Raw genomic sequence first — 17,554 nt, 5'->3', positions numbered from 1 at the left:
ATAGTGTGATTTCCTGTATGAGGTGTTGTTTTCTTGGCCTTATGACTTTTTGTTTGCTTCACAGTATACACATTATATTTCTAACTTTCTCCCTCTGTGCAATTTTCTCTCTTTCTTTTTTGTGTGTGTGTCCAGACATTGGGAGCTGGCTGCAGCTATTTGGTTTCCAGCTTCATAATGTTGTCCCAGGCTTCCCGAAGCCTGAAGTGGGCAGAATGGAACAAACATATGAACTGATGAAGACCCAGACGAAGACACAGGACTGGGACTCCAGCAAGGTGAGCTCTCAGTCTCCTGCAGTAGCAAGGCTTCCAAATGATTCTTACTGTTTGTCCCTGTCCTAACGTTTCCGGTTGTCCCTGGTATATGCCAAATTTATTTAAAAACATGTTTTAGTATTTTTAGCCCTCTTTTTTTCTTTCTGTACAACATTTATATATTTTTGGGGGACAATATGGCCTAAATTAACCCCAAATTAATGATATGAATGTTTTCCGATGTCAGTATAAGTGCTAAAAGGAAGATTTTTATTTAAATAAATGTCCGGTCACTATCTGTCGGCGAAAGAGGCAACAACCACAGTGATTGAGCCTATGATGCACTGATGAAAGCCCCAGCATCTTCAGCATTACGAATGTGTTTGGCGACCTTCCCAGGAAAAAATTACAACCAGAGCAACAGTTAGTGTCCATTTCTCATCTAAAGCAGCAACACAGACCGATGGTGTTGCGAGTAAACAGTTATGGACGAACAAACAAAGAAAAGAGTGATGACTACAGACAATGAAACTCCAAAAACAAGTGAAAGTGAGGATCAGAAACACACCTGCAATTACCCCTTATCACCATAGGAGCCGACAAAGAGAACAAAATGGAAATCTTACCGGTTTCAGTGAATGTGAAGATTTGGTTGACATGGTTATCGGTTGCCACCTTATCTATCACAGTCTTAAAATAAATGTTCATGTTTTTTTTTTTAAAGGTTATTTTTTCGCTTTATTGATAGTGAGAGATAGAAAGGGGGTGATAGAGGGGAAGACATGCGGCAAAGGGAGCTCAGGCCAGATTCGAACCCGGCTCCGCCGCAGCACACGGCATACATGGTTAGCGCTCTACCGGTGTGAGCCACCGGGACGCCCCTAAATGTTTAGACGAGTCTGACAATGAATAACTTAAATACTGGTGAAGCGTTTCAGAGAAAAATGTGGCCAAGCTGCTTAAAATAGCCAAAGGCTCAATGCTGCGGCTAATTCAAGTTCCTGTTTATGTACCCAGCTAGAGCCTCCACAGTCTGACCACAGTCTGTGATGTCAAAGTTGACAAGCAATGACGAGTGCTCACACAGTTTGCTGTAGAGGAGCTAAGAACAGACAGGAGAGCTGCAAGAAGACGGCTGGATTTTAAAACTATGTTTGTTTTTTTACCTTCTCCAGAAATCTGCCTACCCAAACTTTAATTTAGTTATTTTACTTTATTTTGTTTTACTTATTTGCTCTAATTTTAGTTATTCATTTCTTGAATGAGTTTAATTTAACAACACAGTCTGATAATTTCATCACATTACAACTGTGAAGAATATATAAGAATAATAAACCCACAGCCATATGATTTATCAGCATTAAAGATGGACCAGATCAACACTTAATTTGAAGGGTCACAAATATGTAAAGTCATAAAAAAAATAATGCTGAGTTAATCATGGATTCATGCTCAGTTTTTTGGCCTGTCTCTGCAGATTGCATATGAAGAAAATTGTTCTTGAATTGTTCTTGCATTAACTTATGCATGACATGCTATTAATTAATTCATTTATTGTTGTAATTAATTAATTATTCTTGTACATTACATTGCTGGCAGTTTGTGAGGTACTAGAGGAATTAATGGAATCCGTGGTCTTTCATGCATTAAGTCTTACATGAATTCATGATAATTCAAGCTTGGCTGCCATGACAATATGACAGCATGCACAATACCAGGACCCTGAACCTTAAACAGCTAAATGGAATTCAGCAGTCTTTTTTATGTATCTACTGAGAAATGTTAAGCTGTCTTCTGTGAAAAAGACTGATTGTGCATGTGTCCAGTAGCTTATTATATAATACATAAATGGAAAAGAGTCAACATCAATGTGCTTTTCCTGTTATTACAAAATGTCTGTTCAAAGATACTGTAAATGTGCTTTCACAGACTGTACATTGTCTCATTCAAACCTCTGTCTCCCAGGTGGTTTTGGGGATCCAGTGTGAGCTGCGGAGACAGCTGAGGAGCTTCATCTCTCTGGAGAGGTTACCTCTGGTCTCAGAACCCGTGGGCTCCACCTGCCACAGGCCGACACGTCCCCCTCCCTTCGGCTCCCGACCCTCTCTTCTCGGGCCCAGCATCCGATTCGCCGTCTCCCACGGCCGCGTCAGCGCCGAGGTCATCGGCGTGGCCAGCGAGGACAGCCGTCGCGTGGCAGCCGTGTTGAACGGCGCCGTCCACCTGAGCGGTCTGAGCTTCACCGTGCACGGCTGCGACACCCATCACTTCCTGCAGTCCCGGCCGATCGAGGAGGACCTGGCCCTGGGGTTGGGAGTCGGCGGCCGCGTCCTGGAGAGCGGGGTGAACGTGAGCGTGTCTCAGATGAGCGCCACGGTGAACGGCAGGACTCGACGATTCGCTGATATCACTCTGCAGCAGGGGGCGCTGTGCCTGTGCGTGCGTTACGGCGGGAGCGAGGAGGAGGAGAAGTCGCGGGTGAAGGAGGAGGCGAAGAAGAGGGCAGTGGAGGGGGCGTGGGAGAAGGAGAGGAAGAGGCTGGATTTAGGGGATGTGGGGAGCAGGGCGTGGAGCGAGGCAGAGAAGCAGCAGCTGCTGACCGGAGGACTGGTTCAGGGTTACGACGGCTACTACTCCCTGCCTATAGAGCAGCAGCCGGAGCTGTCCGACTGCCCCTCCAACATCCACTTTATGACACTAAGCGAGGTGGGGGGCAGGTAACAGAGACACGTGAGCAGCCCCCCACCCCACCAAAGACTGCCTGTTTCTACTCTACTCTGATTTGTTCTACTGTTTCTATACTGTATGAAAAAAAAAGAAGACGACGACAAAGAAGAACAAGAAGAGAGATTGGGGGAAAAATGATTTCCAAATGCCTTTAATTGTGACAAAATGATGGTATTTTATTATTATCGTCCAGTTCTCCGATTTCTAACAGTGGCACAAGCAGTGTGGTTTGGCTGTGGCTTTGCTTTTTGTATCCTGACTGGCCTGGGACTGACAGACTGACTCACTGACTCACTCACTGACTGACTGATGGACTGACTGTCTGTCATTTGCTGTTTCAACACTGTTCATCATTTTGGACTCTGTTTAAATCCACTGAACTGTAGAGATGAAGACTTTAGGATTGCCAGTGAATAATCCTCTTCATGACTCAAAATCAAGAGCTCTCCGGTTGCCATTTGAGTTCCTACATGGTTTACCTCGGATATACTATCGTTTACATATTGTGTAAGAGAGGCCTTGTCAACTCTGACACTCCCCTTTAGAGAAGGAAACCTCTCCTGGTTTTCCGCCTCTGGTGTGCTCCAACAGTAGTTTGTATGAGTGTGTATACTTAAAATCAAGAATGTACATAGCCAGTGCTTTCACACTGAAAAAAGTGCTCAACTGGAAATTCTGTTGTTCATAAGTAAGTGTCAGTATTGTTAATCAATAGAAAAACAGTTACATTTTTGCAAAGAATTATACATGGCTATAGTAAATATTCTCGCTGAAAAATCTGACTTTATTGGGCTACAATGCTGATTAAAGTTATTATGTGTGAATTACCAGATTGCTCCCTGGGATTTAGTCGGCATTGTTGCTTATTATTTCTCTCTCTCTCTGTCTCTCTCTCTCTGTCTCTCTCTCTCTCTCTCTGTCGTCTTCTGTCTCGGCGCCTTCCCTCCACACATTTGTTGTGCGCTCTTTGTTCTTGTTTCTGGGAGTTTGTAACTTTCAAATCTGTGCTGTCATTATCACCCATCATTATGGCTCAAACCGAGATATGCATGAGAAACCTGCGTCTGTCAGAAGAAGAAGAAGTAGAAGAAGAAGAAGGAGGAAAAAGAGAGGGAGAAAAAAAAGCACAGAGGAAGGGAAAAAGAAATGTGACAGCTGAGGCTCAGCGAGTGGGTGGTGAGTGCAGAAGGGGCAGGACCTGGAGTTGGCTGTGCTGTTCTCTACAGCTTGTCTCTTCTCATTAGGAAATGCCAATCAGACTACATGTGAACCACTTCCAAGCCCCCCCTCCCCACCACCACCAACACCAAAAAAGAAAGTTAAAAAGAAAGTAGAGAAGTTTGTTTTGTTTTTTTAATCTAGCTACCACTAATCCACCTCCCCGTCCGTCTGCCTATCCCCCACTCTCCTCCCTCCCACCGTCACTCCACCATCTGCCCACCATTAATTGTTTGTGTTTCTCTCCTGGGCTGCGGATGACAGAGCCGCACAATGCATATGTTCTGACTGCAAGCAGGTGATATACGTTCCTGACTAGCACTCTGCTGATCGGCTGCGATGCACCTTCCTTTCAAAACCATATGCTCCACTAGATACTGTCCAACCTCATCTCCACGGTGAAAAGATGGAGGGTCCGGTTGCTAGGAGACCGCTGCACTGAAGAATTGTCTTGGCTGAATGGATGCTCGCTCTCTCTCTCTCTTCCTCTCTCTCCCTCTTTTCCGTTTTTTTCACAAGAAGCCAGTAATGTCAATCAGATGAATGACAGATTTGCCCCCCCTCTCCATCAGTCAGCATTCTCTCCTCGGAAATCACTACTTCAATATGTCAAATTGAATTTTTGTTCCACATTATGTGTCAGTCGGAGGCTCGGGTGTGTATGCATGACCTCATTTAAAAGAGTTTATTTCAACCAATATCATTTATTTTCTTTGCCATCCAAATAACAGAATTGGATTAAGAAAACACAGCACAATATTTGTTGTCAACTTATATATGCAGTGATGGATATTAATGTTGCAGCACTTGAATATTTTACATCACACCCCCGAAAGTTATGAGGCACTTTCGGTGCTGCAGGGGGAAAAAAAAAAAGAAAAAGATAGTGAGATGTGAGTCACAGCGAGAACATAAATGACTTTATTTAACAAACAAGAGCTGGTTAATTGGGAAAAAAATGACATTTACTTCACACACAGCATGCAAAATGCAACAGAAAGCATCATGCAAAGTCTTTTTGGATGTTTTGGTTTCTAATTAGGTCAGTGAGCTTCCGGGTTTTCCCCTAACCAAAAGCTTGGCGCACCTCTTTCTTGTTCCTGTTTTTGTGTCCCTGAGCAGCATGAGGCGGCCGCTGCTGGAGGTAAGCGTCGGGGCCACTGTGTGTCGGTGACAGGCTATTACTGGGCGCCTGTGCCTCCGTGTGTGTTTGTGCCCGTCTCTGAGCTGTGACAGGGTAGAGCAGAGGCATGGCAATGCCTTGTCCAGGCTTCTGGAAAGCTGCTATCAAGTTCCTGATTTGCCGGAAATATCGTTTCTGCACACCAGGAGTGGTCTGAAACACAAGAGAGAAAAGGCAGGGGAGGATTCAGCATCTCCGTCTCCATCTCCACATCAAACCCCACGGGGAAATGAAGAGGACAGGACGGGGGACCGCCTTGAAATGAGCTCTCAGAGACTCACCTTATACAGACGCCAGATAAAAGTGGAGGCAGAAACACGAGTGCACGGCAGGCGGGGAATCATGTCAATTATGTTTTCATATATCTGGTCCAGTGATCCACACTGAGCTTGCATTTAAGGCAATAAAATGTATCAATAAATAAGGCGATGCTAAAGAAATTCAATCTGTAATTGCAGTAAAAAACTGCTGTGGAAGGATGGAAACTGTACTCGAGGGGTTTTAGAAGCTAAATTAAGAAAGTTTTGGTTGCAGTTGCCTCTGCAAGCATTCACTCCCCTGGGCTTTTTTAATATTTTGTTAGTCAACAAAAAGCATTTATTTTCGGATTTATGTGTGACTTCTAAGATGCTGCTGTAAATGTCCCAATAGTATATCAACAGCTTTACTTGTGACTAAATAAAACGGAAGGAACACAAAGATCATTTTTAGAAATAAAAAAAATAAATAAAAGTTGTTTAGAATTTGTCGTCCGTTGCAACAAAGGTTTCATGTGACAGTTTTCATCTGCCGTCAGTGAATTTCAACCATCATAAATGTTCCACTTTGCCCTCAGCTGCCAGTTTAACATCTCCAAACTACATGAAACCTTTCAAAGTATACGATGTTGTCAAGTAAGGACTTCAACCTGTGACCCCCACTTCATGGCCTCTAATTGTTTTGATTTTTTTTTGCTGTGTTAATGCATATGGCATCAATTTTGAGGTTGTTGGGGTTTTTTTTTTATTTGGGAAGTTTAACGTTCGTTCCTATTATAAGTCTTATAATAAACCATGTCCTCAAAATACGGCCAGCCAGACCCTTAAGGACAAAAACATCCCCATTAAAACAGCAATTTTGATCCCATTACAGCATAAAATCATGCATTTTATATATATTCTAGTATATATTCAGTTTTTACTAATTTCCACCAGATTTATTAATTTTCTCTTTTTTGCCCTATGGGGAAAATACATGATATTTTCCTGGTTTCCACTGGAATTATCACTGCTGTATTATGTGTTTGATGCAAAGCACTGACATATCCAAAACTGGGGGAAAAAAGTGTAGTGTACTGAAAATATTAGTTATAAACTATAGCATTATGGAAACAAACTGGCATTAAAAGGGTAAAATTTCTGAAAATAAATTAATATTTTGTCGTGTAGGTAAGAACTTTGTAGGAAAAATTACTCTGTAAAATTGTAAAATAATATTAAAACATACGTTGTTGTTGTTGTTGTTATAGCTATATGACATTGAAACAGTGGCATTATGTAAACAAACTGGTGTTTAAAGGGTTAACATTCTTAAAAATCATGAATATTTGATAGTTATGATCAGGACTGATGTTGGTTAAACATGAACATATAACTTTATATCAGGTTCTTAACACAGACATCATTAAAAGTGAGGCACGAGGGTTAACCCTTTCAGAGTATTATATTTTTGTCAAGTAAGGACTTTTAGAAAGAGTGTTATTTGTTTTCATTCTGTACAATCAATCAATGCTGCAGGAAACAGTGAAAATCTTGTTCTTATGAATGCATTTTTGAAATCGTTCAATCAAACATTAGAAGAGCACTTTCCACAGCAAATCACTTTGGATGTTTCTGTCTCCGGCCACAAGTGTTACCTCTGTTCCCCAGAATATTTCATTACAGTGATTGATATTGCACATGAATAATGTAAACTGTTATTGAGCTTGTAGTGAGATTCATTTAATTCGAGTCCTCTCCCTCCTATCTGTTGCCTTGATGCTGTCAGTAAAAATGAGCGAGGGTAAAATGTAGTTACAACAGCATGGAGCTTCAGTTGTCAGTGAGAGACACAGCCTTCAGATGTCTCTATACATCCACATCTCTGGGTGTTTGCCAACCCTCACTGCTCAATTACATATCCCATCAGAAATGCTGTCAAATGCAATTCTATGTTTCCCATCTCTGGAGTGTATGCTGATGCTGTGGCATCTTAAAATTTGTGGTGGAATAGTGTGTGTGGTGGGGGGGCTATCTCACATGGTGCTGTTTCTAAAGCAAAAGAACCCATTTCTCTGTGCTGTCACTCCTGAAAAAAACACCCATGTTTGCCTCAAATTCACAGCTTGCTGAATTAGGCTGGCACCAAAACAACCTCTAGAACTAATAAACAGCAACCAAAGCGGGGCGGATGTGCAGCTGTTTTGCTGCTCCCGTAAAGTTTGAGGGTGCGGAAAGAGTCTGAACAGAATGAGAGCAGAGGAAATAAAATGATTATAAAATGTCTCACTTCAGCAGCCCATGAGCCTGCGTCGTCCTTGTGGAGTCTGTATGTGTAGACGTATCCGTTGTACCTGCACACACACACACACACACACACATTTGACCCAGGGTTCATCTAACAGTTTAATGAAATAAGTACCCCATAGTGCCATTATTATCATAATTACCATATTCTTTTCACCATATTTTCTCTTTCAGCTCAGTTAATGCCTCTATGCTTTTAATTTCTTAAATGTGTATAATACAGATGCATCTCGATAAATTAGAATATCATGGAAAAGTCAATTTCCAGTAGTTGAAGTCAAACAGCCCCAACCAAGTATTGAGTCATATAGACGGACATACTTTTCAGAGGCCAACATTTCCATATCAAACATACTTTTTAAAACTTTTTTTAAGACTCGGGTCTTAAAAAACTACATGTTCAAGACTAGGTCTTCATTAAATGTAAGCCATATTCATTATAATTAGAAGAAATTGAATAAATGAAGACATGAAATGTTTCATTTTGTGTGTAATAGATCTATATCGTGTCCACTTTTTGAAGTTAATTTCTGACATAAATAAACTTTTCTATGATATTCTATTTTGAGATCCACCTGTAGTGGAAAATAGCATAATGTGTTGATATAACTGAAAAGTAGCTATAGATTCAGTGAAATATCAAGTGCATATTTGGTGGAATACAACTTTTAACTTCAACATCAACATCTGGTAGAAATGACTAAAAATAACAGCAAGGCTCCTTTTTCTTAACTTGTTATAAAGGGCAGAAGAAGAAGACAGATTGTGTCGAGATAACTGAGGGCTCTGTGAAAAAGCAGAAATATTTAGTCATGTGTCTGGACTCACAGCACACAGAGGCAGTACACGCCTGCCACAGAGTCACTGTTGCGGACTAGGTAGCACCCGTCCCTCCCGTCCTGGGCCAGTCTCCGCTCCCCCTCCTCCTTGCCGATGGGTCCGTGGTAGACGGGCAGGTTCTCCATCACGGCTCCTCTCCAGATCTGCTTTTTGTTCTGCTCCCAAGTGCCAGCTCCCCTCTCACTCTCTCCCCTTCAACTTTTCACTGCAGGCAAGCCGTTTGGTCTTCTCTGTGTATCCTCTAGACTGGGAGCACAGGTAAGGCAGCTGTCCAGCCTCTCATTTGATATTTGGTTCAAATGTCCGTTAGGGAGCCTGAGCTCTGGCAAGCCAGCTTTCTGATTTTCCACCTTCTTACCCGGACTGATAGCAGCTCTCTCTAACCTCTAACCTTTATGGCTCGTTGCTCAGCCTTCCTCTTTCTCTAGAAGACACACACATGTGCATACATAGGTACTTAAAATGTGGGTTTGGCTTTCTCTCAGGAAATGATTGTATTTTTCGACAGGAAATAACATCAAAGATTCTAACTGAATATTTCCACAACAATAGAAAGCACAAGAGGGGGATTAAAAAAAAGCAATATCACTTTTTTCACACAGGAAAACATAGATTTTGTGCTTATGCAATGACTTGTTCTGTTTCCACCTCAGTTATCTAGAGGCCTCGCTTTGTTTTCTTATTAACACAAGTTTGCTTACACTGTCTGTTTCCACCACAGTTTCCATGAATAGTGATGTAGACTTTTATCGGCAGTGGAACACGTTTTCAGATCCTTCACCTGCAGTCAGTACACACACACTTATTTAAAATACTACATTACAAGTAGAACATTATCTGCAAAATAGACTCAAAGTATGAACATCAAAAATACTCATTCTGCAGTAAAATGTTACATGTGACTGCTATACTGCTGCATATGAACTTATTACAGTGTAGATTATTATTACTGAGGATCAGTGTGTGAGCAGAATTTTACTGTTTTAACAAATTTGACTATTTTCGGTAGCTTCATTTTCTTGTGAAATACCTCTTTTGGTCTTTAAACTGAGTACAAAAGTAAATATATATTAGTTTAATTGGTCTTGTGTGCGTGTCTGTATGTATTGAATCTATTTGGTTGTTTTTAAAGATAGAAAGATGTTTTTATTGACCACAAATTGCAACATTATTGAGTTAGAGCAGCAGGTTATCCAGGCATTAATCCAATTTGTCTCTGTTGAAATGACTTGGATATCAGAAGGTGCCACTGAGATGCTGAGTTATTTCAGTCTTCACAGTTTAGTAAAATTGTCTTTTTTTATCAAATGTAAAGGGAGCTAAAGTGGATTATTCATATGGCAGTGGTCTTTAAACTGAGGTTAGAGGATGGTTTTTGATGTTTAAGTGAAACTGATAACAATTTATAGACATCTAACCCATGATAAGAAGCCCCACAGAGCCTCTGCTGTTTTTTGTCAGAGGTCATAAGCCAAAATGATTAAGAACCACTTTCAATTTTACCAATTAATTGTATTTTTTAGGCTTATAATACATTTTATGTACAATCTTAAACAAAAAAATAAATAACTGTCACATAGATGCAGAGAAATAACAAATAGATATGGGTGAATGTATTTAGTTACTTTCCACATCTGGCAGAAATTGAAAATACATGTAAGGTTTCTTATTTCTTGAATCAAGCTTACAATAATATGGCTTAAAATTAAAGATGAATTCACATTAAGGGCTACTGAGAGTGTTAAATGTTGGTTTGCTTCATAAAAAAAGATCTATCAGAAGGAAATGTCTTATGGCAGGCCAGCTAAAAGTTTGTCTGTTTATTCTCAGCTTGCATTTTCTTATCACACATCCTCGCTGTATAACACATGTTCTCAGTCACATGTCACAGATCTGTCTGCTTTAAGACGTGTGTCAAGGACACTCACACCTGCTCTGCAGAACAGCGAGGCACCAGCTAACGAAGCTGCGCTGAACATACTGCGGAGCGGCGACAAACTCATCCTGCAATCTGTCCTGTCACTATTAAGTTCTGTTGTGTCAAATTAAAGATGTGGTGATTAAAATATTGAATGTTTGCAGCCGTTCTCATTTCACCGAGCTGATAGGACAGCGTCTGCTGTTATGAGCTCATCATGCTGAGAGTTATATTATTCTTGGATTTGATGCTCTTCCTTCACACCTTGGTCACGACTACTTAGAGTCCTTCAGACCAGCAGATGCTCCTCGCAAAGGACCCCTTTAGATAAGGCCGGCTGCATGTTTACCATTCAGTGGCTGGTAGCTCTCTTTAAAAACAGCATTTGTTGAAGATTTTTCTGTCTTTATATATTCATAACTGTATCCTACATGAGTCATCAGTCTGTGTCAGAGCCATCTTTCCCTCGGCTCAGAAAGATCATGAGCGGTGGGACTTTGGGGCCCTTTCTGCCACTGGCATCTTATTCTCTGCTTTGACAGCACTTTAGCACCATCCAGTGGCAAACTGTGCAAGATTAATGAGGGATGATGTGCTGCAAGTAGGCTTAAATAAAGATTGGATGCCTTCTCTTTCCTTTCGGATGGAATATAAATCTGTAAAAACATTCAGGCTATCGAGTATAGAATAGAAAAAAAAAAGTATTTACCATTCATGCACAAACTAAAGTACATCTTTCATTATCCACTCAACCTTCTTATGTGAATAATCCGGCGTGCAAACAACAGTAAACCACGCTCATTCAGCTCTCCGCTCACTGACAGGCACGTCAGGGTCAATGCAGAATGCACTGGATCTAAACCGGACACAAATAGCAGACAGAGATACATCATTGATTAGCTGGCGGCTCCCTTGACCAATTCAACTGCCTGGACTGGAATGCATCATAAGGACATCAGTATGAGATTATGATATCTGGCCTTGATATGTACGGAATCCATGTGAGGCATTCTGGGAGGAAAGGAGGGAGGGAGGAGGGGAGGAGAAGAGGGGAGACTGAATGTGCATCTGCCAAGCCGACAGTAATCCCACCACTCTCATTCCCAGGTGGGGGGAGACTCTGGAGTCGCAGCTGTTGGAGGGTGAGACTGGGGAAAGGAAAGCTAAAATCATAAGTGGAATCACTTTCACAAAATTGAGGTTTGTGTGGCATAAATTATCTGACTATATCCCATTTTGGTAAAAAGATATACAGTCATGGAAAAAATGATTAGGCCACCCTTGTTTTCTCCTTGCTTTCTTGTTCATTTAATGCCTGGAACAACTAAAGGTACATTTGTTTGGACAAATATAATGATAACAACAAAAATAGCTGATAAGAGTTTAATTTAAGAGCTGATATCTAGACATTTTCCATGATTTTCTTGATTATGATTTTGGTTATTATCAAGAAAACCATGGAAAATGTCTAGATATCAGCTCTTAAATTAAACTCTTACCAGTTATTTTTGTTGTTATCATTATATTGTCCAAACAAATGGACTGTTAGTTGTACCAGGCATTAAAATGAACAAGAAATTGTAGAAAACAATGGTCTAATATTTTTTTTCCATGACTGTATTTCAAATGAAACAAAGACGTGGCTTTTTGGGGGGAAAATATTGTCACCTTTATTTTATATTCATTCACAGTCATCTTCATTTTATTTATAGAAATATTAGAAAGGTATATGTTTAGCAATATCTTGGTCCCAAAAAGGACAGTAAAAATAGCATTGATATGACTGGTTAATAATTATCCTTATACATATACAAACATTTCTATCTCATTAATGTACACATTTGGTCAGAATAGAATTAGCATATAAAATTGTTTTACCATATGTAAAATATTACGATGCCATAGTATAATTTTAGAGAAAACATGATCAGTTAAAACTAAAACACAGAGCTTAAACTGAAGCTATGTGATATGTTTACTCTTTCATGCCTGCTTTGCTGTAAAAAAAAAAGGAAAAAAAAGAAAAATCTATCCAACACCTTTGTTAACAAGTTTAATGTCCCACATAAATGATGCAGGAGATAAATCCAACCATGATGAAGAACATAAAAGCTAAACTAGTCCTGAAATATTACTAGCTTAGCACATTGTAGCAGAGGAGCTTAACGGACGCCCTACACCCTGATAATAACTGATTTTATCTGAGTTTTTTAGCCACTTGAGAAATTGTGTTAACACAAACGTACATTTTGAGTTGATAGCTAGTTGTTTGTTGATAGCATTTACGTTTTTATACAACTAGCAGGTAGAGAGCAACACTAGCAATCATTTGGAGTTGTGTTTTTTGACCACTTGATGAATTCAATTCCCATATTCACTCTATTTCAGTTCTGTTTTTGGTCTCCAACTCCAGAAGGAAACATCTGGCTCTGTAGCTGCTAAATTCTCCACAACTGTGCCTGTCTGCCATTTAAAAAATATATTTTTTAGCTCAAAAAGCCTTCAGCATTAAAGCAGAGGTGGGGACATGTCATTGTTTTGCAAGTCACTAGTAAGTCAAGTCTTTTCACTCAAACCCCAAGTCAAGACAGGCAAGTCCGAAGTCGTAAACTTTAAGTTTCAAGTCCTAAACAAGTAAGCGCTCTTGAACCAAATGTAATGCCATTTTACCAAGAGGAACACACGGTTGCCCATAATTTTTGCGTTCAGACACAATCCTGTTAATTATGGTTTCATTTTCATTGCGATATGTTTGGAAGAGATTGATTAATACAGTTTTGAGAAGATATATATGTTATGTCCAAAAATGACCCCCTAAAATAAAGTCATACTATAGTATGTCGATTTTTGTCCAAAATGGTCAAATTTTAAAATGCCTAAAAATGTTAGAAATGCCCCAATTATACTCTGTTGATACATGTAGTAGTATAGTTTGTCCAAAAATAGTGAAAAAACACGATATTATGGGATGTCCAAAAATGACGCCCTCAAAAAAAAGTCATACTACAGCATGCCGATTTTTGTCAAAAATGGTCAAATTTTAAAATGCCTAGAAATGCTTAAAATGGGTCAATTATAGTCTATCGATACATATTAGAGCATAATGTGGCCAGAATTATAGAAAAAACACCATATTATGGGATGAAAAAGATCATATCCGTCAAGAATAAATCACATTGTCACAATCATTTCATAGAAAGAGGTAAAAAAAAATGTTATTCCAACTTCATGGGCGACTGTGTATTTGTTTCTTGTCACTTGATTCAAGCAACAGTTGTACTTTACTATGAAACGATTTAGCACTAACATTAGCATTAGCTGCCTTCAGTTAGTCCGCACCACAGTTAGCACGGTTGGTTTTCCCAGCATAGCTGTCCAGCGGCTCTACACACTTGTAAATACTAATTTGCTAGTCATGCTAACAGAAAAAACTATTTTATTCCAGCTTTATGAGCATTGTGTATATTAAATTTACAAAAATCATGAATAAGTATGAGTAGCCTAATCATTAAAAAGTCGTGCTGGCATTGCACTTTCATAGCATATCCACCTTATTTTGGGGTCCTACTGTACGAGTGATTATGGGAGTAAAGCAGCAGTAAACTGGTTAATCCCAGTGGTGGACCATGGTGGCTAATTACCAACCAGCCAATGTAATTCGCTTTTAATTGATCAAATACTGCTTTGTTTTTTAAATCAGATATATACAGAGTCAGTGTATTAGCTACTGAAGAAGCAGGCAGGGAAAACGTAAGTGACACAGAAGCTAAGCAATGTACTGCTGTGGACAGCAACAGCAGCTAAACAGATTTTAAACACTTATAAAAGGATCACCTAATAAATCAAAAGCAGATTAAGTGCATGCTATATTTAAATTACTTTATCCGCTTATATTGTCATCAGACAGCATTTTCCAATGGCCAACTGATGCGTTTTATGCACTTATGCTCACCGCAAACCCTACAGACTCAAACATAGACTGTACATGGTCATTTAACTTTACATAACACAGGAGTTTTATATTGTGTGACTTTGGGGATTTAAAACGGTTAAGAAAGAGCAAAAAAAACAACAACTAACAAATCAAGGCAGAAATAAACCATCGTCTCCAGTGTTCTGCAACATAAAATTGTGTTTTTGTCAATGGAGTCTGGTAGCTTCTAAGAAAATATATATCGTCTTCAGTTCCCAATCTGAAAGCTACATGACGGCAAAGATAAAGATATAGTGTATACTTAAACTGATGTGGATTAGGGGTTTTTTTTAGAGGTGAGCCTTTATTTAGGAGTCTACAATATGTATTTCAACAGTGGAATCGAAGTAGTTAGCAAAACTAGAAGCTTAATTTGATAAGCTAAGCCTGATGAAAGGTATCCAGTACTTTCAAGTCAAAAGGTTCAAGCCCAAGTGAAGTCACAAGTCTCTGGTATTCAGGTCGAGGTCGAGCTGCAAGTCTTTTTTTGATTTTGCCAAGTCGTGTTTAAAGTCAGCACATTTGTGACTCAGTCTGACTGGAGACATAGTCTAACATCTGCAATAAAGGTATGGAATATAAAGTGTACATGGTGTAAACCAGCTTTAACAATTTAAACCATTTTTGTTCTCAGCTTCATCTTTTGTTAAATTACATTTTCTGTCTTTGTTGAGCCACATTGAGCTCTGCTGGGATTTTACCCCGTCAGTTATAGTAACAGCTCCATCTCACACATCCATGCTAATTGGAGTTCAGCAGTCACTTGACGCTGGCATCACTTTTTGGGGTGTGAAGCCAGTGGAGGGAGGGGAAAGCCTCCCATCTGCAGCCTGGTTAAGCAGGACCAGACGGCTCCACAACCGCCAGATCTTTCAGGTCACTGAGCTTTCGAGAGAAGGAGCTCAGCCTGGTGCTGAAGGAGCCCCTCTTCTGGCTGTGATCTTCCACCCGGGTCTTCACACGAGAACACATGCCCTTGCAGAGCGTCCCGAGGCGACCCCGGAAATGGTTTCCGATGAAGCAGTAGAGCACGGGGTTGAAAGCTGAGTTGGAGAAGCCCAAGCAGAGGGTCAGGGGCGTGAGGTTTTCAATGGCCCAGTTCACCCGGCAGCTGTTCAACCAGCCCATGTTCCTCAGCAGGTCCATGAAGGTCACGCAGTGGAAGGGGAACCAGCAGATGAAGAAGGCCAAGACAACAGCAGCTACTGTCCACAACACCCGCTCCAGCCCCCTGCCCTCCAGGGGTCTGCCCCCGCTGGAGCTGGGGCTCACACAGGGTGTCGGGGGTCTCTCAGGTTTACTGCAGCCCTCCTTGGACTCTGTTGATTTAAGAGAGGGCATGTTGGGGGGGTGTGAGTGATTCTGCATTCTCGCCAACCCTGAGTCTGCCAACAAATGGCGGCCAATAGCCCCGTAACAACAAGAGATGACAAACAGCGGCAGCAGGAAGGCCAGAACAATCTTCATCCAGATCAGGGTCAGATACCAGGTATCATCAGGATAGTGAATCACACAGGCCATCACGTCAAGGGGCTCCAGGTAGTACGTTTTCCTCAGAATCAAGGTTGGGACCGAGCAAGCACATGCCAGCACCCACACCAGGATGCATGTGAGCTGGGCACGTTCGGTGTGCCGTGAACTCTGGGAGCGAAGCGGACGCACGATAGCCAGGTAGCGGTCTATGCTCATGCACGTGATGAAGAAGATGGAGGCGTAGAGGTTGAGGTTGTGCAGAGCCCCGCAGATTTTGCAAGCCACCTGGCCAAAGGGCCAGCTGTAGCCCTGGGAGTAGTAGACAGCCCACAGCGGGAGAGACAGTAGGAACAGCAGGTCAGACAAACACAGGTTCAGCATGAAAGTGTTAGCCACAGTTCTCCTTGAGGCGCTGCCATGAGCCAACACCCACACTGCCAGGGTGTTGCCTATGACTCCAAGCACGCAGATAACGCTGTAGATGGCGGGGATGACTGTGGTCGTGTTGGTACGTGGCCAGTCTGTGCAGTTGAGTTGGGCTATAGAGGTGTTGAGAAAGACCTCTATCGTTGTGTCGGGGGAGGAGGTGGAGTTGAAAATGAATCGGTCATTTGGGATTGCCATTATGAAAATGGATGTATGCTTGCCTCACCCAATTTCACTTCCCCCCTTTGAGTTCTCCAAGGTCGGCTAGGAATAAAACAAAACAGAGAGCATTCAAAATTCAGCTGCCTTTTATGGACACAGTAATACACTTTAGTTGGCTGCTGTGTTTATTAGCTGTCCTACTTGATAACTAATCACAGCAAAAATACATTACACCATTCTCGAAGTTGGGCAGCAATGAAATACATATGAAGGGGTTGTAATAATCTGGCTGCTTAATGAGTTCCTCAGAAACATCTATTTTGTATTGGAATATTTATGAAAAACTGTGTCAACTTACTATTAAATTTAATAGTTTTACAGCAATCTTAAAAGTCACTGAAACTGATCCTATTACAGTCCAGTGCACCGAGGAAATGTATTATTAATAGCAGAAATAACAACAAATAGAATTTAAAGCAGGCAATCAGTGATAAACATGGAATTACGTAATCAAATAACTGTTTTTCCCAAAAGAAAAATAACTGATTATTACGTTAAAACAGCTAAATTAGTGACATAACTAGATGTATTATCAAATCGAATTAAAGATATTATCGAATTAAACCAGACTCAATGTGAGATTTCTATCATTTTAAAGAATTCATGTTACCTGTGAGTGATAAAGCGTCCAGTCTGAGCAGTCAAGCAGTTTTCATTCCCTCTTTTGGCTAAAGTCCATGTCTTGACAATTGCTCCTCGACCCCTCTAAGAGAAATATGCACAGCTGAGTGCCCCGGACCATATCATGCCTCTGTGTGTTGGTGTGTGTGTGGA

At 40.8% G+C, this 17,554-nt stretch overlaps 3 protein-coding genes across 3 annotated transcripts in view; 1 reads left to right on the top strand and 2 right to left on the bottom strand.

The window, feature by feature from the left end:
- Positions 1-3,811, top strand: part of tenm1 (teneurin transmembrane protein 1) — a 202,630-nt gene extending 198,819 nt beyond the window's left edge. The window contains exons 37-38 of the mRNA XM_059345783.1: positions 136-278; positions 2,223-3,811. Of these exons, the coding sequence (XP_059201766.1) occupies positions 136-278; positions 2,223-2,978 (899 nt within the window). The 3' untranslated portion in view covers positions 2,979-3,811. The remainder of the gene's footprint in view (positions 1-135; positions 279-2,222) is intronic.
- An 877-nt stretch (positions 3,812-4,688) lies between these two features.
- Positions 4,689-9,261, bottom strand: LOC131981946 (SH2 domain-containing protein 1A-like). Its single transcript, XM_059346484.1, has 3 exons — positions 8,757-9,261; positions 7,912-7,975; positions 4,689-5,538 (listed from the first exon to the last, which is right to left on the bottom strand). The coding sequence occupies exons 1-3, from the start codon at positions 8,891-8,893 to the stop codon at positions 5,269-5,271; spliced, it is 471 nt and encodes a 156-aa protein (XP_059202467.1). The 5' UTR covers positions 8,894-9,261; the 3' UTR covers positions 4,689-5,268.
- Positions 9,262-14,974: 5,713 nt separating this feature from the next.
- On the bottom strand, positions 14,975-17,554 carry LOC131982339 (type-2 angiotensin II receptor-like). The gene is made up of 2 exons (XM_059346960.1): positions 17,391-17,554; positions 14,975-16,822 (listed from the first exon to the last, which is right to left on the bottom strand). The coding sequence occupies exon 2, from the start codon at positions 16,754-16,756 to the stop codon at positions 15,494-15,496; it is 1,263 nt and encodes a 420-aa protein (XP_059202943.1). The 5' UTR covers positions 16,757-16,822; positions 17,391-17,554; the 3' UTR covers positions 14,975-15,493.

The sequence above is a fragment of the Centropristis striata genome, chromosome 12, assembly GCF_030273125.1.
Source record: "Centropristis striata isolate RG_2023a ecotype Rhode Island chromosome 12, C.striata_1.0, whole genome shotgun sequence".
NCBI classification, from domain to species: domain Eukaryota; kingdom Metazoa; phylum Chordata; class Actinopteri; order Perciformes; family Serranidae; genus Centropristis; species Centropristis striata.
The sequence above is the reverse complement of the archived record's forward strand: the minus strand, read 5'-3'. Positions and strand labels throughout refer to the sequence as shown.